Below are 26840 nucleotides of genomic sequence, written 5' to 3'. Positions count from 1 at the left end.
TTGCCTTCCAATGGAATATATAATTCTCATCAACAAATGATATCACATTATTTATCTTCATTACTCGTCCTCACACTTATCGAAAGACACAGTGCTTACCATTTAATCAAAAAAGCCTGCAATTTTTGGTCGACAGTCAAATGGAGCAGTAATTTTACGGAAAATCCATTCGAAAATTATAGACTACCTCTAGAGGTAGTTCTCTTTTTCCGTCCGGAACGGAACGGCGGAAATTTCCTCACCATTTGCCAAATTTACCAGTTTTCAGTCTCTCATCACTCTAAAACAATTTCGGGATATTGAATTACAAATGGAAAGCGTCACTTGCTGATTTTGGAAAAACCCTTGCCACTATTCAACGGCCATCGACATAGGCCCCAATGGTTGCTTCTCCATACAATTCAATACTAATGTAGTCGATACTGATGTATGCCGCCGACGCGTACTGGAAAGAAACGACTAGGTATTTACCATACTAGAATTTGGCGATACTTGTAAATACCTATCCGATCATATCAGGTCAGTGACTTGATATCGTCTGGGGGAGTTATTCCAAATTGGGGTAGGTAAGATTGAATTATAAAATGGCGAGGCCAAAGGAACCTGATGTGCTAGCAAAGCGTGCCATAGAAAGTTCGATCATGAATTCAACAGACCAAATACGGCCAGACGCCCGTTGATATTAGGTCAACTGAATGACTGGATATCACAGGAAACCAGGACAGTAGTCATGGCTTCTGATTGGCTAATCGCTAACTTGGGTAACTAGAGTAATTCATGAATGAATTACTACAAGTTAGAGGGAAAGAAGGCATTCTAACCTCTAAAATCGCCTCAAACTCTCAAAAAGCATAAATGGGAAATGGGTACCGACAAGTTTTCATGGTTATATTTGACAGACATACTGCGGGTTAACCTCGGCCAATGTGGTACTAGCATCGTGATGGAGTAACAATATGGCTCTAGTCGCCTCAAGCTATGGTCATTCCAGTTTAAATCTGCACCGCACCCTGGAAATCCCTCATGACGAAATGTGATGTAATGTATTATTGCAAGTCCGCGGGGGTATTGCTTAATTTAGAAGCTGATGAGGGTTTTCTTCTTAGAACTTTGGCGTTCTCGAGGGGTTTCCAATGCAATGGCCTGGTTTTTCATGCGGAAATGGGATTTTTGCTATTCTTTCTACGAAAGCGGTTTCCAGGAATCCCTAAAAGGGAGGGTGAGGATGTCAAGTTGGGTTGACAGATGTAAAATAGAATGGCCGGTTAGGCTTACAGTCAGATCTTTTTTATATGATAAGACGTTACGTTCATTACCCCTACGCTATCGCTATTTTTTATTTTATTGTTCAAAGGCCTACTCTCCGTGAATATGCTGTAACTCAGTGGTAGAACAATGCACTGTCGCCTGGAAAGTCATAGGCTCGGCTCCTAGCGAAGAAACAAAAATACTTCGTTTAGAAATTTTGGAAGCCTCTCAGATATCTTTATCTCCACCAACCTTCATTCATACCACCATCAATTTCCACTCATCATCGCTCATTGCTAAAAGTAATGGATATTTTGGGGCAAGATTTGTATCATGGGGGTTTGCGGTGAGCCTACGCTCAGAAGAGAGTAAATTAAGGAAAAATCTCATCGCTGGTAAGAGTTTTGTTTTTTTACCTGCGCTTTCTGGGATATCCCAATCAGTTTGTGTTGCTTTACAGGATGAAATCTGCCCCTCTATTAGGTCGAGGTTAACACAGGCATTGACTGCCTCGTCCCTCTTGTTAAACTGGTAAATCTAAAAGTTAAAAGAAAAAAAGAACAGAACATCGAATGAAGTTTTATATTTTGTTAACTAAGTAATCTTTCATCTTTTAATCGTACACTTTTCACAGACAATCACAAAAATATAAGCAGCGATTCTTCTGTTGTACCAAAAGATGGAACATTTAATTTACCCGAGGTGTTGTTCTTATTTTGTGGCTAGCTTTCAGATTTAATCCTTGCTAGTCCAGTTCTGGATCTCTCTCTCTCTGTCACGCAAAAATATGCTTCAGCGTTGCGTGAAAGAGAGAGGGCCAGAACTGGACTAAATTCTTACCTTTGGCACAAACACGAGTAAGAGAGTAACGCTGGTGCACACGATCAGACACAATGACGTAATGGCATATAGAGCTTCATAATTCACCGAGCCATCCATAGCAAAAGCCACAATAGCACCAATGATGGACAGCACGGCCACATTATAAACCGACATCCCGATGTACCTGGAGTCATTTAGAGCAGGAATGCTAACATTACGTGTCCCCCAAGCCAAGAACAGACCAAATAACAGAAGGATGCCTTTGTAGGCGAATAAAACGGCTAGGAAGTACGTTTTGTATTGACAAGTGCACTGGTACAACACAGGGATGATAATAATGTCCTCGCTCTTTCGGATCTGCAGATAGATAATCCAAGATTATAGCTATTTTACAGAGAGCGGCTTTAAAAGGTAATTTGAGTGTCGTAATAAGCGCTATCTAAAACTATCTGAAACGTTTTTGATGCGTTCTCTTCCTTTATGACATTGACTTAGATAAACAATAATCTCCCTTTAGCGCGGAAATATGCTCGGGTATTTGTCCGCGGACATTATCTGTTCCGAGAAGGAAACAGTTTTCCGAGAGCGTAGATAGCACTCGAGGAGAACTGTGAGCTTTCAGGAACAGATAATGTCCAAGGACAAATATCCGAGCATATTTCTGTGCCAAATGGAGGCTATTGTGTGTATTATCCTTCAATTATTTTTTTCGCAACACGCGCGGTTTAGAAATTTGTTGAATTTTACTCGGATATTCCACAGTTTTAGCTCTTCAGTCACGTGACGTGTTTAAACCAATCGTGTGCAAGCGAAAATATTTGAAAACTTAAGATATTCTAGCCCCCATAGAAACTAGAATGGCTCCGCTCGTATTTGTTTAAGACGAATATATATTACGTTTAAGACGCACAATATGCGTAACATTTAATGCGCCTTGGTAAATACGAGAAGCATAAAACGCGTGTGTCGAGAAAAGAGAAGTTGTTTTTAATAGAGTCTCTTTAATTTAGAACATTCAATGATTTAGAAGGCGATCTTACAGATATTAAAGTAAGTAAAGAGCATTGTAAATGTCTCACCATATGTTCAAATGTCAGTATTTTGGCTTGGAGCGGATCAGTTGCAATCCAGTATGACAAGAACACCACATCGACAGCTAGCAAGCCTGCCACAATACCAAGCAGGTGAAGATCCTTGATGGCCTGAGATAAAACATAGAAGGCAAGATGTCATGGACACTTCCATACCTTCCGTAGCCGAAATTTTGATACCGTATGTTCTTGAATGAAAGGTTGACTTCGAATATACACCATCCCTCTTTAACAGCTGGTCGAGGATAGATGAAAACAGTGATCTCCGGCGTTCGCGGTTCCAGATACGAAGCATTTACTTGAGATCAAACATACAGTTTAAATCGGAATGTTTCAAACAGATCTTCACTGTTTATGAGACAGGACTTATTGACAGAAGCGACATGTGCTCCTGTCTAAAGGTTTATGATGCTACCGCGGTGTGCTCAGGTCGCTCATTCAAACTATAGAAAGTTGTTATATCGTACTCTACATAATCCTGCTTCAGCTTAATCCAACTGTAAACAGACATGTTCATTTTGCTGCCACCAAGCTATTTATAAGGCTGATTTCGGTGAGAAATCAAGCAAGAATAATCTTATGCATATGTTTTGGTCTCCTCGCCCGCGTATGTTGTTGTCGTGTGTGTTAATGAAATTAAACTATGTAGTATTTACCAAGTGAGTGTGTCCCTATAGTTCACAATCTCACCATTTTTTTGTTGGTCGTGGCAGCTGTGAATATCTTGTGCACTCGCCAGGTTTTGCTGAACATGGCACCAAATGATAAGGAAAATCCAATAGAAAGCACTGCAGCTCGAGCCTGATGACCAAATTAAGTGTTAACGTTCTGTAAGATAGTTTAGGAGGTTCTCCGTCTCGTATTTCATATGTGTGCAAAATCAGACCTATCTTCGCCTTACACGCAATTAGGTTTCCCTGATCAAAACGCAGTGGCTGCTACGTGTAAAGAAAAAAAATTGTTGCGTTTTCTATGATTTTATCTTAGCGAATATAGTAATTGTAAGTAGTAATGTTAATGTAAATAGTAGTGCGTTTTTGTCATGAGCCCCTGGCTCGGGAGATTAAGCAACCACTCCCCACGTTGACGACTTAAAATAAAGTTAGCTTTCCTTACCTTATGATTAGCTAGGTGGTTTTTGGCTTTAGTTGGCCGATAGTCATTTGGAAGCTTCTTTAAAACAAACGACAAAAAGTTATATCTTACATTACAATTGCTTCCGTACTCATCTGAAGAAAGGATCCTCGCATCTAAACCAAGCAAAACGACTGAGGTGTAACAAAGCATACAGCCCAGAATAATAATATTATTGAGATTTGGTGATGACATCTTAATGATTCTGCAAAGAGGAAAAAAAGAGATTTATTCTTCGCCAGTGGTTGGTCATCAGCTGGGCATTGGGCGACAAAAAGAAGGTCGGATAATAACTTTTCCAGGGATGAATATGTACTGAGAAACTACGAATAGATTTTACTTCAAACGTGTTCACGACCATGAACTGAAAGAGTAGCCAGTTTTAGCACTAAATTGGTGTCAGTATCGATAAGCATTTTGTCATGATACAAGTCATTATATGAAATATTATATACTTCAACTGGGTGGAAAGATGTGAAGACATGATTTATCATCACAGTTATACAAAACTTAAGCAACTGTAAAATTAAAGCCTAAAAAAAAAATTGAGGCTTGAACGGCGGGATTCGAACCCATGACCTCTGCGATACCGGTGCAGTGCTCTACCAGCTGAGCTATCAAGCCAACTGGCAGCTGATCACGTTGCTAGTTCGTAATACACCCGTAGATAGTGAAGATACAAGTTAATTTATGAAAGTTCACATATTTGAACTGCGGAGACTTTATGTATGTTGTTATGACTTTCCTGTCAAATGTAATTAAAGGGTATTTTCCAAAAGCGGGCTTTATGTCGCTGGTTTTCAATGTTTGGAAATCTCTTCTAAACAAATCAGTTTCTGTTGTTGTGCATATACCGTAAATCTTCGAATTAGCGCCCCCTCCCCCCAACCTCGAATATGCGCCCCCGAATAAGCGCTCCTCCTATCGGCCAAAATTTAAAATAAGCGTCCCCCCCCCCCTCGTATAAGCACTCCCCTCCCCTCCCCCTATTTTGTGGACGGGTGATGAGACGGCAAAGGATGTATAGTTTTCGTCTTGTAGTATTATATTTGTATATTGTTTCAGTTCGTGACCACGTGAATTTCTAATGGTGCCGCGATGTAAATTTTAGGATCAGATTTTTACGTCGATAAAGACCTTATGTTGTTGTTTGCGTGGAGATGATTTATTAAAAAAATGATCATGTCAGTGCACGATTTGGGAAAAATTAAATAAGCGCCCCCCCTCGATTAAGCGACCCCTCGAATAAGCACCCCCCGCGTCTTCTCTTAAATTTGAAATTAGCGCCCCGGGCGCTCTTTCGAGAATTTACGGTATCAGTACACGGCCTCGACGGTAAATGTCTTACCTGCTCTTTCCATTGCTGATGTTAAAATGCAGGAAACCCAAAGAACAGAGGATTCCAACAGCTGCCATAAGCCACATGACTATTATAACAGGTAACGGGATCATCATAAATTCCTGATATTGAACTGAGTGATCTTTGGGTGGCTTATTCCCTGAAAGTATGCATGGCAAGGTAATAAATTTCATTTTTAGTTTACTAATCTAAAAGAGAGAAACTCAAAGAATTTATACAAATTTCAGTTATGTCGTTTATCCGCCTAATTTATCTAAAACATTTTTTACTAGAGTTTCTTAAAACAAGTGGGTAGAAAACATGAGAAGGGGCTTAATTGTATAAACATCTGAAATATCACTGGATCCTATCGCATCATGTCGCTTGGCAATCTCCCATTCTAGCTCTGTTATACACTCATTTTTGTCATGGGAAGTGTACTGTAGATAATTGTATTGCTTTAGTTATTTCTGAGCTGATTAGGTATTCACGAACTTCTAAAGATGTGAACACAATTTTCAATAAACAAGGGTAAATTCATTAAACCTTTCACAGCTAAGACATGAAACAAACCAGGGTAAATGACTCTGCTCTCGCTCAAAAAATCGCTCGCTCGTGGTTGAAGAACGTTCCACCAAAAAAAAAAACACACAACAACCCGGAGGACACCACATTTTGCTTAACAATTCCAAGAATATCTAGAACAATTCTATTCTGGATTAACTCAGTATGTCCCTTGCTATACAGCTGACTGTGTAAGGACAACTTTAATGTAATAGATAAAACAAGAGAGATCTTATCTTACCACATTTCCAAACACTGTGACGCAGAGTGGAATCAGATTTTTGACGAACCATTAGGTGTTTAGAAATGTGGTAAAACACTGAATCGAGTGCGTGATATTTCTTTACAATTGAAGCCAACTCAAACGAAATAACGGAGAAACAAAAAGGTAAGAATATGTGTTAAAGAGATAGATCAGATCAATATCCAAACACCGTCACGGTTATGATTTCTTTCGTTTAAACTTGATGAATTGTTATTGACATGATGATAGATGCGAATGTAGCCATAACACTACTAGAAAAACTACTATAGAGTTATTATTGAGTTTGAGAGAAGCTGATCAAATTGTGTCACCTAGCTTAGCCCAAGTTCTACACGAAACGAGAATTTGGTCGATTCCAAGTTACATTTTTGCAAACGACGACACAAGAACGAAGATACCTACTGCCACTGCAGAACAAGCGTAAGACTTGTCATTTTTCTGTTTTAAGCTGATTTAGGTGAGGTATTCATTGGCCGAACAAAGTCCCATTGAATAGTAACACCTTTTCTGTACCTTTCCATAAAGAGTTCTTGGTGGCCTCAAACAGCTCAAACTTGTTTTGTTTTGTAAAATGCTGGCCAATTGGGACTAGCTTCGTTCCACCATCTGTGACAAGGGACAAAGCAGAAAAACAATCGTCCAGATAAGCTACTACTGCTCAATGAGATATGATAGGAGCCCATCACTAGGAGCGTGCAACTGCCATACTAAGCCTATGTTACGGCATTTTTACAGACCGGTCTATTTTTAGGCTTCTTTTCCCGCGAAATAGTTCAGTTCTGGTCTATATGAGCGCGCATCGGTAAGGAAGAAAATGACGGCCTCAGGTGGACATGTCGACAAAATAAAAATAGAACAATAAAATACGCTAATTCCCTCTTTATTTTTAAGTCCGTGCTTGTAATTGGTCACTGAGGTTCCTGCGGGGGTCTGAATTCGCAGTAAATTTAAATTGAAGATACATCGGTCTGTGAAAACGCCGTGACAGGAATATGGGGTAGTTGCACGCTCCTGGTGATGGACTCCTGGATATGACTGGTTATAGCGTGTAGCTGGAGTTTTGCTGACCAATTAAAACTCCAGCAATGGAAAGGACAAGCAAAGGAATTTACTGCTAATTTACACGAGACAACATGTACATATCGCACATAGATTAGCAACACATTTTTCACAGTAAATGAAAACCAAATTAATACATTACTTTCGGTCAATGTAAAAAGGTAAAGCAGGCCAAGCCATTAGGGCTTATCCCGGTTTCTGTAGCATTGAGCGACTAGAAGTATTTCTACTCCTCTGGCTGGGATTCTAGTCCATCGCAGGGTCACCTTCAGCATTAAATTTATTGTACTCCAGCTGGTGATGTAGGGCACTGTAAGCGTCCACCTCGTTCCCAGGCTCTCTTTTCTTCCAACGGCCAAGGGAGGCAGAGGATAGAGAGCCTGGGAATGAGGTTGTGTGAGAGTCGTGTTTTGTCTAAGAAACATCACAATGACCCTGGTTAGGGCTTGAAGCCAGACCGCTCGATCAGGAGTCCACTGAGCGCACTGACCACCAGGCTACCGCGCCTACCACAGTCAACTTAAAGCCAGTCTAATGAATGAGCTAGAAACCGAATTGGATCCATTCTGAGATGAAAACATTCTATCAAGAAAGCTATGTACCTTGGAACTGTTTCACTACTATTATTCCTTCCCTCTCCTCATTACCAGTAAACGATATCGGACCCTAAAAACACAAAAAGAAACCGTTATCTATGGGGTTAGGGTGTCCTGGGGAGCTACTCCCACAAATAATGTGTAGGGTCTGCGGCCCGCTTCCCAAAACCTTTCCTCACCCTATTCATGACCAAAATCTGTGGTTTTCCATACCCCATTTATGACCTGACCAAAAATTTAATATCCTATTTATGACCGTTGCGGCTGGCACAGTTGCCCCAAACATAATTTATGAAGGCTTTTGTTGATGGTCTTATCGATAATGATGAAAAAGTAGCTTCCTCTAAAAAACATAGTTAATTTAAGAATTAGATTAAGAGTGCCATAGCCATACCCTATTTAGGACCAAAATGGCCAAAATCGATACCCTATTTATAATCAAAATGGCTGAAAAACCCTACCGTCTGGTGCCGCATATACCTATATAGCCCATATAAGGGAGTGCCCTCAGGGTAAATGTGAAGTGGTAGGTGTGACCGTTGCATGCTGGAATTTGGCGAGTACCGTCCTATACACCGCGTGGTGGTCTGGGGGAACTCTCAAATAAAAATAATGGGGCGGCTCGTAGTACCTTTTAGGAGTTAAAAAGCGGTTTTGGTACTTCTCTAGGGTGTCCAGCATCAAAAGGTCAGCAGCGGGAGCTTTTGCAGTACCATTTAGGGCACTGAACCGAAAACAAATTAACGGGAGGTAATGTGTTGTTTTACAATTGGTACCTCTTGGGGATGAAAAAAAAAAAAAAAACAGGATCATGGTACCTTTCAGGGGTTGTTTTCAAAATTCCCGACGAGCACCCCCTCCTTTTTATATGGGAGTCCCCCCGGGCCTACACACCTAACTCGCTTTAAAATGCTGGTCATTTTCACAGTCATTGTTTGAGTCATCACCTAACACTTCTCCACCGCCACTCCGCTATGGGAACCAGCGGATTAGAAAAGCAAATAATTAAGCAATTACCGTGAGACCTTCAAAGCTCACATTACGGAGCTTTGATTCTATAGTCTCAGTTACCGCGGAACTACCAACTGTTTCTTCCACATTATACTTCAGTGGCTGATCAGCTGTTTGCAATGCGGTGCTAGCTTCTTTCAAGGCTAGTATGATGGCCCACATCGTATCAAATGCTGTTGCCATTTCGGTCTTGTCTGAGTCGTCGCTGAGTTTTTTCGTTTCTGGTTTACTGAAGACTTCCCTCAATGTCTGAAAAAAAAATTACACAATATGACCAAGAAGATTACTTCATTGTGATTGCCTGAGAGCAAAACAGTTTAACGCAAATGATCGATTTGCATTACAGTGCAAATGAACGAGAGGACATTCGGAATTTTCTCAGTCATACATAATTAACTACTTATTAACCGAGCGTGAGGTGTTTACGGGAAAATCTATAGTCTTTCAGCCAATCATAATCCATAATTTCGATGTGTAATTTGCACTGGTGTTACACTTGAACTGCACTGCTCTCAGCCAATCAGAGACGAGTAATTTTTCATGTATATTATTAGGTGAAAAATATTTCTGAATGTCTGGCACTACAACCAAACATTAGTGTCTGGTTTATATTAAAAATAACCAACAAATTAGCAGTTACCTGCAATGTGTTTACGCATTGCGCGTAATAGTGTTCTGCATACATGCTCTGTTATTGAACAAATCATTAAGTATAGCTTGAAAATTGAAATATTTTTTTTTAATCGCTATTGATCCGAAGCTTGCCGCATGGTTTTCCTTGCCTAAGCTAAGAGGTATTCCGTCCCTAAACTAAATGCTTTTAATTCTTAGTTTGCAATCTGAAGCGCTATTCTCCGCCTAATCACAGAGCCGTCTTTAAATAATGCGGGCACTTTTCGTACCAAGGCTCCGCCCACACGTATCCGGACATTTTTGAATCGGCAACTTTTTCTTTCCGGATCCGGCTTCCGTCCACTCGCATCCGCCGAATTGGGCAGCGAATCCGGATATTTTTGAATCGGTAACTTTTTCTTTCCGGATCCGGCTTCCGTCCACTTGCATCCGCCGAATTGGGCAGCGAATCCGGATATTTTTGAATCCGCTCTCGTAACTTTTCCGTGATGTTTTCTGTTTATGCTGTTTATCCTTCAGTTTTGAGCTTGACTAAGCTCAAACTACACAAAACGTAAGCAGTAAACATTTTTATCCAAGAAAAATTAATACTTCGGTTAACTTTTAATCTTGGGTCAGCGTTAACCGGCTTTCGAACAACCCGGCCCAGAGTGGAAAAACATAAATCCGCAATGAATCCGATAACGAGTGGACGGTGAAAATCCGATGACGTAGCAAAATCGTGTCCAGTCTCTTACCGAACAATAAACCAATATGGCGGCACAACGTATAGGCCTCGTTTCTCTAGAGTGAATCCGAATACCATTGGATGCATGTGGACATGCGAATTCGATTTGAATACGCTACGTGTGGACGGGGAAATTTTTGATTACGGAAAGAAAAAAAATATCCGGATACGTGTGGACGAGGCCTAAGAATCATTATCTCCTTAAACCTAGCATGAATGATATTGTTGTTTATCCCTCTCAAAGTGTCCACACATGCTTCTTACCAGACCGGAAGCAGTACTTGTATTTTCATCAGATCGATATAAGATATTCTTCTCGAATATGAAGGCTCTATCAGCAGCTTTTTGGTACTGCTCTTTGGTACAAGTTTCGGTCTCGTTATTCGTTCTTCTCTCTATTTCAACAAGCCTATACCAGTCCTCTATGGTTCCGGCATCCGGATGCAAGATCCAAACAAACTCCGGTCCATAAAAGTCCATCTTGAACGCCTGTAATTGAAAAGTTTCGACGCCTGTTTCAACATCGTTGTTAAGCTAATCACAAATGTAAAAATATATGATAATGCCCAGACTCCCAAAATATAACTGAGTGAAAGATACTATAATTCTATTTCTGATAACTTTCAGCCAAAAACAATTTGCTCTGGACTTGATTTTTATATTTTGTTTCCACGGTTCTCGAATCACTCCATGGTTACTGAAAAAAAGCATTGACATTTAATTTACTTTATAGGGTTGGACGGTAATAACTAGACAAGTTAAAGTTACACTGTTAAAAAACTCACCTCACAAAACACGAGACTAGCTCCCCTCTTATTGAATTCGCCCAGAAATATTTTAGCGTCCAATTCCTAATTAAAATTCCATATTAAAATTCATTACTATTTTTTCACGAAAAATAGTGAAAGTAGATAACTTTATGTTACGCATTTTCTTATACTCTTACTTATTGTCAAGGGTTTTGACATAAATAAATTGATTGATTAATTGATTGATTCACTGGAAAAGGTAAAGTATGATGGGCCAAGTGGTCCATGTCGCTGAGGCTTATCCCGGATTTCGGTAAGCAACTAGGGGTATTTCTACTCTCTTCTTCCCTGGATGGGATGCTAGTCCATCGCATGGCTGGGGCTGGCCCTAGCATTACATTGGTCGGTAACCATTCATGCCCCTCAAGAGGTACTGTAAGATAAGAATATCTTGCCCAAAACACAAAGCAATGACCTGGCAAGGGCTCTTGTCTGACCCGCTTGGTCTCGAGTCCAGTGCAGGAGCAGTCCAGGTTTGTCAGTCGCTAGACTTTCGTGTGCTATTCTTGTTAAGCAAAGTTGATATACTTCAGTTTAGTTAACTGATTTCAAGCGAGGCAAGAGAGGATGAAAAAATATAGTAAAATAGGCTTTATTTTCAAGGTAATCCCTCTCAGATTAATTTTAGCAATGGTACCCAGTTCTTTCGCGTATAATGGTACCACAGAGCTGCTTTGGCGGTCCACGAGAGCAAACTCTGCGTTACAGGACTGGCTATTTCTAGTCTCTCCGGTCCACGGATTTCCGAAACCGGGAGTGATGTAATACCCAAGATGGACTACGTTAGGCCTGTGTGGGGGATTAGTCTTGAGGGTTAATTATTACCTTCAGTTTGTTAAGCTTTATTTTGATGTCCTCTTTTATATTTTGTCTCAGCAAACCTGTATTAATTGCTTCAAATCCGATGATTTCTAAATCCGGATGGTTTATAAGATCACCCACTACCTGAAAGTTGATATGAAGAACAATTCGCAATTACTATTCTGAGTGAAGTTTAGTCACACCATGAAATAAAGGAATTTGTTATTCCATTGCGTTATTTCTATGACATATATATAGCTCCTGCTTTGTATGAATTGCTGTTCATCCCGCTCGGCCATTGTTGCTCCGTATACCTATCGAACCGAGTTAGGTAATTATCCTGTAATTATACTTTAAAATGACACAGTGGGCTAATTTAACACTGACCCAATTACAGCAATCTACACAATCAAACTCAGAAGGTTAGTTTCAAAGCTTTAGCACAAGAGTAGCGAGTTAAGGGAGAGGATGGCGTCGAGTATTACATGTAAATGAAATCTAGTATTCGAAGTGAACGATGGAAAACACGATATTCGCTCGATGAATGACATTCAAGGAGTGAATATCAAAAATGTCTGGTAAGACCGTGCTGAAATAGAACAAGCGGAACTGTAAAGAATATTAGGCTTAAGATTAAAAAGAGTCATGATCACTATTTAAGAAAAAATCATAATATATCAATCTACGTCTACCACCAAATTATTTAGTTATTTATTTATTTCACCTATTAATACTTTGAAATTATATAATTCGTAATAAACGAACTATTATTATTAGGTTTATTAACTGATGCTTAATGTATTTTAGGCCCCACCTTCACATAAAGTCCTCCTGTATCCAGGAAATCATACACGATCGCGGCTCTCTTCCACTTGAAGTAGTCCATCAGTCGAAAGTTTGCAACATTGAATGTGAACGCTGTTGGCGCAAAGGTAAATCCGAAACTATTTTCGAGTTCGCTCACTTCAGAAGTAGTTGTTAGGTATGTCACCTGTTGAAAAGAAATAGAAGATGGTTAGTAATTTAAGTTAATTAATTAACGTTTGTTGATTGTTAGCAACTACATGGTTAATCGAAGACACAACTCTAACTGTTTTAAGCTAGATTCCCCATTCCTAGCCATCCTTGTTTTGCTTCTCTTTTGATGTATTTTAGTGCAGCCTTTTAACACTTTAATTACTTTAAAAACTAATCCCTTTTGGTGAAAATTTTAATTGTTAACCGTAGGTTATTTTTCAGAACGCTCGCAGAATTAAGTCTTTCTTTCCTTACAAAGATCGTTTCAACCGCTCGCAGAAATGGAAGATTGTCTGCAAAGCCAGTTGCTGGGATTGTAATGTTTTCTACATGGGTAAAACCAAAAGAAGATTGCATGACAGAAAGACGGAGCACTTCAAAGCTCTGACTCAAGTTGGTCACGCCTCCGCTGTTACTGATCATTCAACTTCTACCAGTCACAACATCAAATGGGACCATTTTGAGATTCTCAGTAGCAAGTGGTCAATGTGATTTACAGTGTAAAATCAAGGAAACGTTGTTAATACGGGACTTAAAACCCGCCCTAAATGAAAACGTCGGTAGGAAAAACTCTTTCTTTATTATTTCACACCGGATGTAATTTCTTTTGTTCATTGTCATCTGGCTAGTTACCAATACCTCGCTTTAGTTTTAGTCTTTTTAAATCTTGTCATATTTTGTAAGCGTCACTTTTGAAGATATATGTTGTAGCATACGAAACTTCAAGTTTAATATACTATGCGAAACCCGTTTGTTATGTTTGTAACCGCTGTTTGTTTTCTTTTTCTCCTGAAATTGAAATGGCCGAAAAACAAGAATTTTGATCAGTTTCTGATTGGGGGAAAACTAACCAACGCCATCTTGGATTTGGAGAACAACGTGGCTGAACCCTCAAGGCTTCTATAAATGAGAAAGAAAGCACGGAAAACAGTGTTGTCATCTCGCTTTCGATTATTGATGGAGTAAATCAACGCCCAATCACATGGAAGACTTTCAGAAATTGGTAAGTCTTTTATTATTAATTCTGTTTATTTTGTTTTATGTAAGGGGTAATCCCTAACGTTATGACATCACGCAGAGATCTCAAGGTTTAATACTCTCCTTAAGAGAGGGATACTGGGAAGCTGGTAAGTATCTCATTATGTATGCTGATATCGCCGTCTTCTCCGATTGGTTCCCAATGACGTCATCGTCCCTGTAACGAGTATGCGTACACGAAGTACAAGTCCAGTTCCCGCCTCGCGGATCACGTGACAGTGGGCTCACGTGGTCGGCCATGTTGTAGTTTTCGTCGTTGCTGCTTAGTGCATTAAATAAGTTGTTTTGCGGACACTGTTGTCTATCCACTTGTCGTTACATGGTGTCAGAAGTTTCCCGAATCCACACTACAAGAAAACTGAATGATTTGTGGCAGAAGTCGCCGAATTTATGAGCGAACGCTGTGGTGAAGATAGCGAACAGCTTCCTTCGACAAGTCCGATTTCAAGTTTGACAACAATGGCGAATTTCCAAATACCTCCTCCTGACATACTCGAGCTAAACGATGGTTCCACAGCGTCCAATTGGCGAACTTGGGTCTCTGCTTGGAATAATTACAGGTTGGCTACGAAGCTAGATAAAGAGGAAGAAGCGCGCCAAGTAGCGACCCTTTTGGCAGTAATTGGAAAAGAAGCGAACAAGTTGTTTCGTACTTTTACATGGGCCTCGCCAGACGAGGCAAAGAAAATCGCTTCGGTTGTAAGCAAGTTTGAAGAGTATTGCATTCCCAGGGAAAACACTATTTACGAACGTTTTCTTTTCTTTACGCCGGATCAGCGGGAATCTGAAACTGTTGACCAATATTTGACGGAGCCTCGCCAAATTGCAGCAAATTGTGATTTCGAGTCAATCACACCCGATCAGCTTCTCCGGGATCGACTGGTGCCAGGTACCAAAACTGCCAAGGTACGTGAAAATTTGCTCAAAGAGAAGAAATTGACCCTTGAGAAAGCTATAGATATCGCTCTTGCTGCCGAGAGTACGGCCGTGCAAATGAAAGTTATGTCTGCTGAGTCCGGATTGAGTGCTGTGAAAGAGAAAGAGAAAGAGAAAGAGCAGTCAGAAAATCTCCCATCTGTCAGCGGTGGTTGGATCAAGGACTGCATATTCTGTGGTCGGAACCACGAAAGACGCAGCTGTCCTGCCTTTGGTCAGATATGTGCATATTGTAAAAAGAAGAATCATTTTGTTGTCAAGTGCCCAGCAAAAAGCAAGAGCGATTCTATTTAAGTGCTGTAGGCGTTGGTAACGGAGGTCGTGAGATGGTGACCCTCACTGTATCAAAGGAGTCTAAGGCCCTTTCAGGTCATGATGTGACTTTCTTGATGGACACTGGGGCTGAATGCAATCTTTTGCCCTTGGATGTCTACAAGAGGGCGACAGGCGATTTACACTTGAAATTCCTCAATGCACGCGGAAAGTCAGTCATGGTTTTAGCTAATGGAGATGAGCAACCCATCGAGGGCAAAGCCACAGTGTATGTCTCCCGCAAAGGAAACGCACACAAAATAGAAGTCAATGTAGTCAGGGGCCATGGGTATGAGCCCACACTGTCCAAGCAGACAATGTTGGAAATGAAGTTGATAAAGATTCTTGACAGCGACCGAGATCCACGCGTCAATGTACTGAAGACAGACACAGAACCATTGCTGGAAGAGTATGACGATGTATTTGAAGGCCTTGGAAAGTTGGACGGACAATACCACATCGTAACAGACGAGTCCATCAGACCTGTAGTACATCCTCCGCGGCGTCTACCTGTTGCGATGACTGAGCGAGGTTCAGAGGAAACTCGAAGAAATGGCAGCTGCCAACATAATCGAACAAGTCGACCAACCTACTAACTGGGTGTCAAGTATGCTAGTAGTGAGCAAGCCATCCACTGAAGCTGAGGGGGAAACCAAGTTACGAATCTGTTTAGATCCCAGAGATCTGAATCTTGTCATAAAGCGTGAACACTTCCCGATGCCCACAATTGAAGAAATTGCAACTAGGCTGAATGGAGCGAAACTTTTGAGTGTTTTTGATGCCAGTAATGGTTTCTGGCAAGTAGAACTTGATGATGAGTCTAGTACTTTAACAACATTTAACACCCCGTTCGGGCGTTACCGTTGGAAGCGAATGCCATTTGGCATCAATAGTGCACCGGAAGTTTGGCAGCGCAAAATGCGAGAGCACATTGAGGGGCTTAAAGGAGTAGAGGTCATTGCAGATGATTTTGTGATCGTTGGATTTGGCAACACACCTGCTGAGTGGCAGGAAGATCATGACCGGAATATGTGTGCCTTCCTGGAGCGCTGCCGTGAGAGAAACCTGAAGTTGAACAAGAAGAAAGCTCGACTGAGATAGCAAGAAGTTCCTTTCATCGGACACGTTCTAATCCCCGAGGGACTGAAACCAGATCCACTCAAGGTAGAGGCCATTGTGGGAATACCAAACCCCAGTGATGTTCAGTCCTTGCGTAGGTTTCTTGGCATGGTGAACTACTTGGCAAAGTTCCTCCCACGTCTATCCGAAGAAACAGAGGTCCTGAGAAGACTCACTGAAAAGGATGCTGGGTGGTGTTGGCTGAAAAGTCATGCAGATTCTGTGGCCCGTGTCAAGGAAATGATTGTATCTGCACCTGTACTTGCCTACTATGACATGAATAAGCCAGTGGTCATTCAATGCGACGCTTCCCAAAGCGGACTTGGCGCAGCTCTGTTACAAGAGGAGCGCCCAGTGGCTTACAGCTCTCGTGTGATGATTCAAACTGAACAAAACTATGCTCAGATTGAAAAAGAGCTACTCGCCATAGTTTATGCGTGTGAAAAATTTGATCAGTACATCTTTGGAAGGAGCAATGTAATTGTGCAGTCAGACCACAAGCCGCTGGAAACGATATTCAGGAAGCCCATCCACAATTCGCCAAAATGCCTCCAACGCATGCGCCTCCGCCTGCAGAAATATGACATCCAAGTGGAATACAAGAAAGGAGAGACCATGTTCTTGGCTGACACATTAAGTCGTGCATACTTGGAAAATGAGTGTCAGACCCAGGACAGTGACGTCCGTTCTAGCAGAGAACAACTGTTTTCTTTTGAGTTAGAACAGATTAAACATGATGAAGATCTAAGTTTCTCCCCTACTCGTCTGGAAAAGCTGCGTGAGGAGACTGCCAAGGACGAAGAATTGGAGATTCTATCTGATGTTATCCATGAAGGTTGGCCAGAGACCCTAGCAGAAGCTCACAAATATGACAGGCGTCGGAGGCAATTAATTGAGCTGTATTGGAACAGCCGTGATGAGCTGACCACAGAAGATGGAATGGTATACAAGGGTCATCGCCTTGTGATACCATTTAAAGAGCGTCCTGGCGTTGTAAAGAGCCTGCATGAATCACATATTGGAATAGAAGGAACATTGCGTCGTGCCTGCGACACTGTTTACTAGCCTGGGATCACAGCCCAGCTCAAAGATCACCTGTCAAGGTGTGGAATCTGTAACCATTATCAGCCCCAACAATGCAAAGAGCCATTAAAGCCTCATGATGTGCCTAATTTGCCTTGGGAGAAAGTTGGAGTTGATCTATTTGTGCTGGACGGGCAGTCATTTTTGATAGCTGTTGATTACTACTCTGGTTATTTTGAGGTGCAAGATATGAGTAGCACCACCAGCACCCGTGAGATCACCGTTCTAAAGGCGTGGTTTTCCAGGCATGGTATTCCTGTGACCGTCATCAGTGACAATGGGCCTCCCTTCAACAGTGAAGACTTGAAGACCTTCAGTGAGGAATGGGACTTTCACCACGTCACATCAAGCCCTTATCACGCACAAAGTAATGGTCGTGTTGAAAATGCAGTTAAGACCTGCAAATCATTGCTGACCAAAGCCCGAGCTGATAAGCGTGATCCTCTGCTGGCGTTACTTGAGTGGCGCAGCACACCAACTGAGGGTATGAATGCTTCTCCTGTTCAGTTACTATATGGTAGGCGAACACGCACCCGTCTCCCAGTAGCCAAGAAATTGTTAACTCCACAGGTGATAACTGATGTCCCCGAAAAGATCAAGATCAGGAAGCAGAAACAGAAACACTACTATGATCGCCACTCGCATGAACTGCCAAAATTGCACGACGGTGATGCCATTAGAATGCGATTACCACGCGAGAAGGAATGGTCACTGGAGCGCGTCATTGGAGAGGAGGGGGCCCGTTCCTACTTGGTTGAGGTGAATGGAAAGCATTATCGTCGGAACCACAAATGGCTCAGAGCAACACCCGAGGAGTTACCAGAGTCAGTGGAGACAAACCTCGAGCTGACGGATCCTACTGAACCGGTTGAGTCAAGCCCAGCTGAGCTACCACAGCCAATAATACCATCATCTCCAGTAGTTTCTGGGCCACACACTGAAGATCGTCCAGTGCGTGATCGCCGCCCGCCAGTGTGGCTAAAAGATTACGAGTGCTGAAATAAGACACTGACTCTACCTTGTGCTTTTTTACTTTGGCTTTATTATGTACTTGTGCAGAGCATTTCAGTTGGTTATAGTGTTTAATGCACAAGGTTTTCTAAGGCAGATTTGAACATGATGTTATAGCTGGTTTTCACATGACGTCACCAAAATTCGAACTACAAAACTATTGATCTTCCTGAGATTTTACTTGAATGATGTATAAGAGCAGCTGAAAACTAATATTCATACATATTTTCGCTCCGAATGGGTTCTTGGTTTTGTGATACACTACGCTTGAATTTCTAAGCTTTTGCGTGACGCGGCATTTACATGACGGCCTAGAGAGCTGTCATGATGGTTAAAAAAGTGACTTATTTCGGGGAACTTGGCTATCTGAACAAGTCATGTCTTAGAAAAAGTATTATTTTAATGTTTTAGAGTTTCTCGTGGGATAAATTCACGCTTTTGTAGCAAAACTCAGTGACAGATGTTTCTGTTGGTTTCCGGCCGCCATGTTGATGCCTATACGGATGGGCACCAGCATGGCGTCTCCATACAAATCTCTATAAATTTGGGTAAAAAATTTCTGCGCATATCTCGCATAAGAAAAATTGCTGTGACCAGAATTTTGGCGAGAGTCTTTGCATATTTACCTTCTTTCATTTCCCAGATTCTGGACTTTATCTATTGACCGGTTTTGATTTTGATTTTGATCTATTTTGAATTGCGTGACACTGAAAACCAGCAATTGTTTTCTTTTATTAGTATCAACGTTCTGTCTGCATTTACTGAACTATTAGACTTAGGAAGGGAGATGTAACGAGTATGCGTACACGAAGTACAAGTCCAGTTCCCGCCTCGCGGATCACGTAACATTGGGCTCACGTGGTCGGCCATGTTGTAGTTTTCGTCGTTGCTGCTTAGTGCATTAAATAAATTGTTTTGCGGACACTGTTGTCTATCCACTTGTCTTTACAGTCCCATCGTGCTTGGCTGTACCCTATATAGGTGGAACTCGGACCTATTTCTCTCAGTCTTCATCATGGCGGACGGCAGCAAGGACTTCTGCAGCTGTACGTTTTAGGGCCGGACACTGCAAGTATTTTATCGATTTTGTAATGATTGTGTAGCCATGGAAATCCGTGAAAATATACTGTTAGTATTTTATCGATTTTTTAACGATTGTGTCGCCATGGAAATCCGTGAGACCGATCCCAGGTCCTCCGTTGAGGCTGGTGGACTGTTTTCCAACATGGCCGCACTTTCAGGGTCACCGCCATCTTCAATTTTCAAGTCGTCTCCTGATTGGCTGAAAACTAACCGACGCCATATTGGATTTAGGGAACAATAGAATCCATTGTTCTCCAAACAATAGCTTATTGTGTTTCTCGGCGCCTGATTGGTTACGGCCCATATAAGCGCCATATACCACTCGCGTTTTGTAGCTTTCACTCTAGCAACCGGACGAATTGTCCCCGCCAACAAGACATAATCAACACAGTTTGCTTTTGGCCAAGAGAGAAGTTTATTTCCACATCCGAAGACACAAGATAAATCATAGAATCTACAAACTGAGAAATAAACCTCTCCGCTACCCACCCTATCGCTAAGAAATACAGAAAACAGGGGAGGATGGGTGGGAGAAAAACTGCACGAGGTAGAAAAACGATGTGACCACTACGAAAGTAATAGAAACTGAAATACAATACGACATACGCTCAAAGTTAAGTAACGCCATTGAATTGGGGGCATGTTGAGTACGGTTGCCAATTAATCCCGGTGAGCGGAAGCGCCCAAAGGAAAAGCATGAATTGCCGGTGAAATCTAATTGGCTCACATTTATCGTATGACAGGTAAGCAGCCAAGGGGCGGCAGACGACTCGTGAAGTAAATATCGACGAATGCATCTGGCGTTTTTGTTTGCCCTTAGCCCGTTCGCCTGACAAAAAGCCTGATTGTAGGTTAACTGATTAAATGGAGAGTTACTGTTGTCTGCAAAGGTCTTAAATGGTTCCAGGGTACGCGTTTAACATGTAGATTCAGCAGAAAATTCATTTTGCTTTAAAAATGTCATTCTTGAAGGGACGTCACGACCATACTAGAACCTGGGCTCTTTTTTGATAAGATATTAGTATCTTCTTTGGATATGAAGATTTGGATTTGAAGATATTAGTATCTTATTAGTATCTTTTTTGGTAAGATATTATTAAGATATTAGATATTAGGTAACTCTTATTTATGTCATTTTTAGGTGATTTTTATTTAGGAGGGCTCCACTGAAAACCGCCTTTGGTGAGTTGGATTCCCTCACTAAATATTACTATTATTATTATTAATATTATTATTATGATACTCGGTCAACTCGGATGTGCGTGGCTCAAGCTGGAACTTGAAACGCTGAAACAGCGTCGGAATGGAGAAAAGGTTTTGGGACTAATATCTATGCTCTATAGATAGAGATCATTACTCCGTTACTATAATCTTGGTTATTTCATTTCTTACCATAAGTTTACCGTAAAATCGTACCACATTCAATACCGAGGAGGCTTCGCCGGGTGTGTTAGGACCGAGCAGAATCAACGGGCGTGATCCATTGTACTGTGTATTATCTTTCAACGCAAAGGTAGAAGAAAAAATAGCGTTGCTTGGGACCCCCTGTTGAGGAACAGATTTAATAATACACTCAACTTATTGTGTTGTCTTTGGGTGCCATTGTCTTTCATAAATGTAGTTTTTTTATTGTTAAAACACGTTTGACATATTTTAAACGCACATAGGAATTACCTTGACATTTAGAGTTTCAAAGATGTTAATCACGTTCCATTCCGTGAAAACTGAACTGCCATACTGGTGAAAATACAATAGTTTTTTCCCGATTTGTCAGTAAATGAGCTTGTCAATTCATCGAATAAACATTTGTTGCAAGTTATAGATGAAGTTTTTGGACGACTTACAAAACCCTTCTACCTTGTTTTCCAAGTTGTTAGTTTTGAAGGGAAGCCTGTAGGCCACTTGTAACAGTTGGTCACGTGACTTGTTTTGCAAGAACACACTGATCTAGTCAATGGTAATCCATCACTTAGAAATGCTAAACACATTCACAAAAAGCTTATATGATAAATTTTCAATTTCAGGTTTATATCCTTTAAGAGGAACGTTTTACGGACGTTAAAGCTTAGAAGGAGGCTGCAGTGGTTTTCCATACAAATCCTTGTAATTTTGCAAGTTTTCAAGCTGCCATAAAATCTTTGGAATTTTCCATTCTTCCTAATATTTTACCTTTCTTTCTATCTCTCATAGTTGCATGTCGGCAGCTTCCTTTTGTAGTGATTAATAGCGAAGGTTTCTGGAGGGCATAACTTTCTCGCTTCAAAGCCTACGTCTTGTTCCATATAAACACGCAATAAAAGAACTTGGCAAATATCCAACTGAGCCATATGGACCTTAGGGTTGGTCAACAGCTTTTAGATATTAAACGTTTTCTTCTACAAAACGTACCTTTGTGTAATAAGGGCCATCTATGACTATTTCATATTTGTCGAAGAAAGCTTTCAAATCCGAAGAGTTTTTGGCGGCTTCTATTGCGAGGTTTATCCCGACAGCTGTCGCTTTGTTTGTAAGCCTTCTCTCCAGTACGGGAATAATAATCTTCGTCTTGTTGGCGTTACACTTTAATAATCCAATCACCACGACGATGACAAGAGCGGAAATAACCGCTGTACTATTCATCGCACCTACGGAAGAGTTAGTGAAGCGACTTCCAGGTCAAAAACTGATGTGGAACTACAATAAAAAAGAAATAAAAAGGAAAGCTGTTGAATTTTTGTAACTGAGAAAATAAGCCAGATAGACTAAGATTAGAATTTTCTTCTTTCGGCGATCGCAAAAATACGTTGTCTCATATACATTTATTGTAGTGACAGTGGCGAGTGTCTGATTTTGCCAAGCACATTCTGATCTTCAAAATTATGTTTACGTTGATTTTAGGAAGGGACTTTTTTTGTTCCCAGACGCCGTGATCCTTTTGGTCCGCGATAAGAATGACGTTTTTTACGGCGGACCCTACTGAGGGGAACACAGCGGTCATACATCTGCGCATGTGCGAGCAATGGAGCAACTAAAAGGCGGCCAAAATATTTTCATGACATTGTTCTTTTCGTGGGTCATCGGCATCTTATAAATTACATTTTCCTCGTTATTGATATATTTGTTTATGTTTTAGTCTGTACAACGAGAGCTTACAGAAATAAGATTTAAAAATTGTTGTAACTTCTGCTTGTTGCAGGTCTTTCTTTTCCGCGGTGTGTATTTTCCGTGCTCCTTGAATTTTTTTGTCCGCCTCGACTTTGCATTCAGTGCACCAGTTTTTCCCAGGTTTGTAGTGCAGAAAAGATTTTCCCACCTGGTCAAAGAAGAGGTACAGGCGGTTTGGGATCGGTATTTTGGCCAGCTATGCCCCCATGACGATGGACATGAACAGTTTGTCGTTTCGATTCATCTCGTTGCTGTGCTTGAGACAAATCCAGGATCCGGATGGAATCCCCACAGTCCTTGCCAAAATTTTTCCAGCTCGTCTGAGCGAAGCCGAATCATTGCAATTGTGTTTTTCTTCTCCCATTTTTCCTTTTTTTACACACCGTTTTTCGTCCGTTTCCGGCGTCACGCACCGTACGGATAAATAAAAACAAATAAAAATATACTACGCTGTCGGCTCGCAGCATGACACGGGTTTTCAAGACTTATAAACCTTTTTTGGTAAAGCTAAAAACAAAATGGTAAATCAACAGAACACCGGTAACTTAATAAACTTTGTGTCTGAAAAGTCTTAAGTTTTCCTTTTACCTACTTTCTTTTCCTTTTACAGATTTCTATGAACTTTCAATTTTTTTTCGTAAATATTGCGTGACACCGGTTGTTTCCCATGTTTTGCGCGGGAAATCTGCGCGCGGCTACCAAAAAATGTACCCATTTGCGCATGCCCGACATTTGACTGTTGTGTTAGTGAGGGGACTATTGAGAGTCTTACACAAACCGCCATATTTTGTTCATTCGAAACCACGGACCGCTTTCTTTTTCTCCTAAAAACCGAAACCACCCCACTGGTAGGACGATTATTATCATAACCGATTTGTTAACAGCACGGAATAACTTCTTTACGACATGTTCGCTCAATATAATCGTAATTCTCCTCACAGACAAGAAGATCACAAATTGTCTCTAAAGAAAGAAAATTAGCGAACAAAAAGTTTGACGTCTACTGGGTTGCTCAGAAACACAGAGAGCTCGGGTTGTTTGAATGACCCCCTCAAAAAAACGCAATAAATAACGAAAACCGCAAACTAAATTTATGATTTCCCGCAACCGCACGATAATTTCTTAATCGCTAACCGCCAGATAAATGTGAATGTACCCGCCAGATTATAATAGACCCTCCCTATTTTCAAGTTTGTTGGAGAAGTTATTCCAGTCCACTTGCTTTTTGTATGGCTTACAGCAGCTGAGGTTTTTGTTCATTTGCCCGGATACAATGATAACCTCTCTCCCGGGGGCCTTTGTCTTGAGGTGTATGGCAAAAAGAGTAAGCAGTGAAGCGACAGAAAAATATATGCAGATGCTAGCTTTATGAGAAGAGCGCTCCCTACTCAGTGCGAGGAACTCCAATGGAAAAAAGTGCTTGTTCAGTGAGAAAGAAAAACAAATTCTATTCCGACCCAAGCACCTTCGTGGTCATCACAAGCAAGTATGGCAACAGTTAAGTTGTAGATAGCCAGGAAGGAACTCCTGAAAAATACCACATGTTAGGGAAACTGTAGCGTAATTAGAAGGAGAAAAAGATGCTTGGGCTCAGGTTGACTGAAAGGAACCAGTATTACAGGGTATCAAAGAGAGAGCAATTTTTAGTCAATATCTAGTTTTTACTCATATATTTTTGTACTGGTCCCTAAAATTAAAAGGGATGGGTGGCGGGGAGGGCGCGGAAGGAGATGTAAAGTACTCGCTATCAAAGTTTAGTGGTAAGCAATCCCCATCGTGATGTTCAGGTCACGAGCTGGACGTGGTCAAAGTGCTGTTGTTAGTTGTGTTTGTAGAATTCTACTAGTATACAGATGCAAATGCGGCAATATGATTGGTCGAGCTTCTCGTGTAATACCAGCCATTTTTACATGGCTAACTCCGTGAGCGGGTAAGATGAACTAAATCCTTCGCTGTGATTGGCTACCCGAACAGGCAAGATGGCGCTATCCCGCCCTCTCGAGACTACATGCTGTATCCCACAGAATAAATTTCCCGAAAGCCATATAATAAATCCTTTATTAACCATGCTTGTTCGGTCAGAATGGCTGGATATTTATACCTGGTCAATAACCCATATTTAGTAGCCAGTCAAGTGTGTTCTATTGGAAATCCGTGAATCTGGTTCTCTCATCCTTCTCTATCTAAACAATAGATTCCATGTTGCCCTGTGTCTGTTGAATAATGGATCACAAAATATGGAAAAAACCAAAAAGTGGCACACGAGGCGATAGCCGAGTGTGTCGCTGAAGTTCTTACCACATTTTGACGTCTTCTGTGATATATTAGGCACATTAAGGTGCCTCAAAACAGTGATATTTCCATGAGTCGCCAGGGCTCTAGCGCGCACTTCAGCGCGAGGCATCATGCGATCACTCGAGGATTCGTCAAGCTTTAGTAACCTGTCTGCGTTATCAGTTATTTTTAATTTCGAAAACATCCATCGTTCAGGCAATTTCAAAAGAAAACATCACTTTCGTGATCCGTTTAAACCGCTGAACTGGAACGTAAACGAAAATTGTGGTGTTGATGTTGCGATCGATCGCGGCTGCTAACAATCTAAAAAACAGCAGGAAAAAAACTACTCTGCGTAAGAGCTGAGGCTAACTGAATTATTTGTCTCTACTGGAACTAATCAAAACATCCCAGGACAAATGTAGCACATGAAATAAAGCTATTCCCACAGTAAACAACCCCAAGCCAACGCGATTCAAAAGTTCTGTTCGTGAACATTAATTGTCCCAGTTATGTAACAGGTCATCTGGCATCCCGACGAAACAGGCCACGTTATTGTTGATTGCACGGTCCAGAATCACAACCAAAAACATAACCTTCTCGTGTGCACTTGCTTTTCGATGATGTCATTTGTTTTCGCCCCTGCTGCAAAAAACTAGCCCAACCTGCAAAATGTGTTTACTTTAATGACTCTTTCATTGCCCCCCCCCCCCCCGCTCTAACAACTTGTGGCTATATATATATGCCTGCTAACTTTTGTTTTTGTTTGTTTGTTTTTTTTTTCGCTGGGTTTTAGTATACGTTAACAACGGTTACAAGAGATTTTGCGAAGGTAACAAAAATGGCACACTGAGGAAAATCATTTTTCCTCGGTTACATATTAACCGATTGACTTCTGTGCCGGCCATAACCGGCCGTGACGAGTCTTGGCCTTTCTTCCACCTCTGACGTCATCACCCTTGACCAAAATTGGCATCATCTATGCTCAACTTCTGCAGGAGGAAAAGGTCTTTATAACGATACCCAGATCAGAGTGATCGGCCCAATGGAGGCTTAGATATGCACAAAAATGCTCAAAAAGTTGAGTGGAAAACTCAGAGCAAAATTTCCTGCCCCTTCACGTGGCTACTCCATGGCAAAAATTACCTGTCTCGATGATGCTTTCTCAGAATGTTTTAAACGGGAAGCAAGCTAAGTAGAAGGTCAATCACTGCAGCAAAAAGAAAACAAAAGGAGAAAAAGGAAAGGTGAAAACAAAAAAAAAAATCGAAAAGCCGTAGGTCACTTTCTCGCCCAAAAACTCGATTTTGAACGATTTCTGCGCATGCCTGAGCGCAAATGTCGTAAAACGCGATGCTCGTGGAAAGAAAGACATGCTGCCATGTTGCAAATGTCTTTTTGAGTAGATTGGAGCTAATTTGCCCCATATCCAGCCTGAAAATCTCCAAAATGTCCAAAAAATGCGTTTTTGGCAAAAAGCTCCAGGAGTCAATGGGTTAATGACAAACAGAGAAACGTGATTTGCTCGTAATACCTTGGACATCAAAACACCGATGCAACTTACTACATTAAATGTCAAAGGCGCTGCATGTGATCTTTTTGATGTATCCATGGGTATTAACCACGGGAAATTTACCTCCGGAAATATTGGTCATACTCACTAAATGCAGTTTCCCGTGGTAAAAGGGTCATTAGGGACTTTAAGATATGGTACGGCTAGCCTG

At 41.2% G+C, this 26840-nt stretch overlaps 1 protein-coding gene across 1 annotated transcript in view; it reads right to left on the bottom strand.

The window, feature by feature from the left end:
• Window positions 1-1306: 1306 nt before the first annotated feature.
• The window catches only part of LOC145500771 (gamma-aminobutyric acid type B receptor subunit 2-like), a 32185-nt gene continuing 6651 nt past the window's right edge, over window positions 1307-26840 (bottom strand). Inside the window, exons 2-17 of the mRNA XM_081480309.1 lie at window positions 22087-22371; window positions 21091-21243; window positions 12914-13090; window positions 12124-12243; window positions 11275-11340; window positions 10754-10978; window positions 9136-9378; window positions 8125-8188; window positions 6977-7069; window positions 5644-5794; window positions 4368-4500; window positions 3852-3962; window positions 3150-3272; window positions 2089-2427; window positions 1665-1785; window positions 1307-1430 (exon numbers count right to left, since the gene is read on the bottom strand). Coding sequence (XP_081336435.1) covers window positions 1357-1430; window positions 1665-1785; window positions 2089-2427; window positions 3150-3272; window positions 3852-3962; window positions 4368-4500; window positions 5644-5794; window positions 6977-7069; window positions 8125-8188; window positions 9136-9378; window positions 10754-10978; window positions 11275-11340; window positions 12124-12243; window positions 12914-13090; window positions 21091-21243; window positions 22087-22317 — 2424 coding nt within the window. The 5' untranslated portion in view covers window positions 22318-22371 and the 3' untranslated portion in view covers window positions 1307-1356. The remainder of the gene's footprint in view (window positions 1431-1664; window positions 1786-2088; window positions 2428-3149; window positions 3273-3851; window positions 3963-4367; window positions 4501-5643; window positions 5795-6976; window positions 7070-8124; window positions 8189-9135; window positions 9379-10753; window positions 10979-11274; window positions 11341-12123; window positions 12244-12913; window positions 13091-21090; window positions 21244-22086; window positions 22372-26840) is intronic.

This window comes from Orbicella franksi, chromosome 10, assembly GCF_964199315.1.
Source record: "Orbicella franksi chromosome 10, jaOrbFran1.1, whole genome shotgun sequence".
Lineage (NCBI taxonomy): Eukaryota > Metazoa > Cnidaria > Anthozoa > Scleractinia > Merulinidae > Orbicella > Orbicella franksi.
Note: the sequence above shows the minus strand (reverse complement) of the source record. Positions and strands in the feature narration are given on the sequence as shown.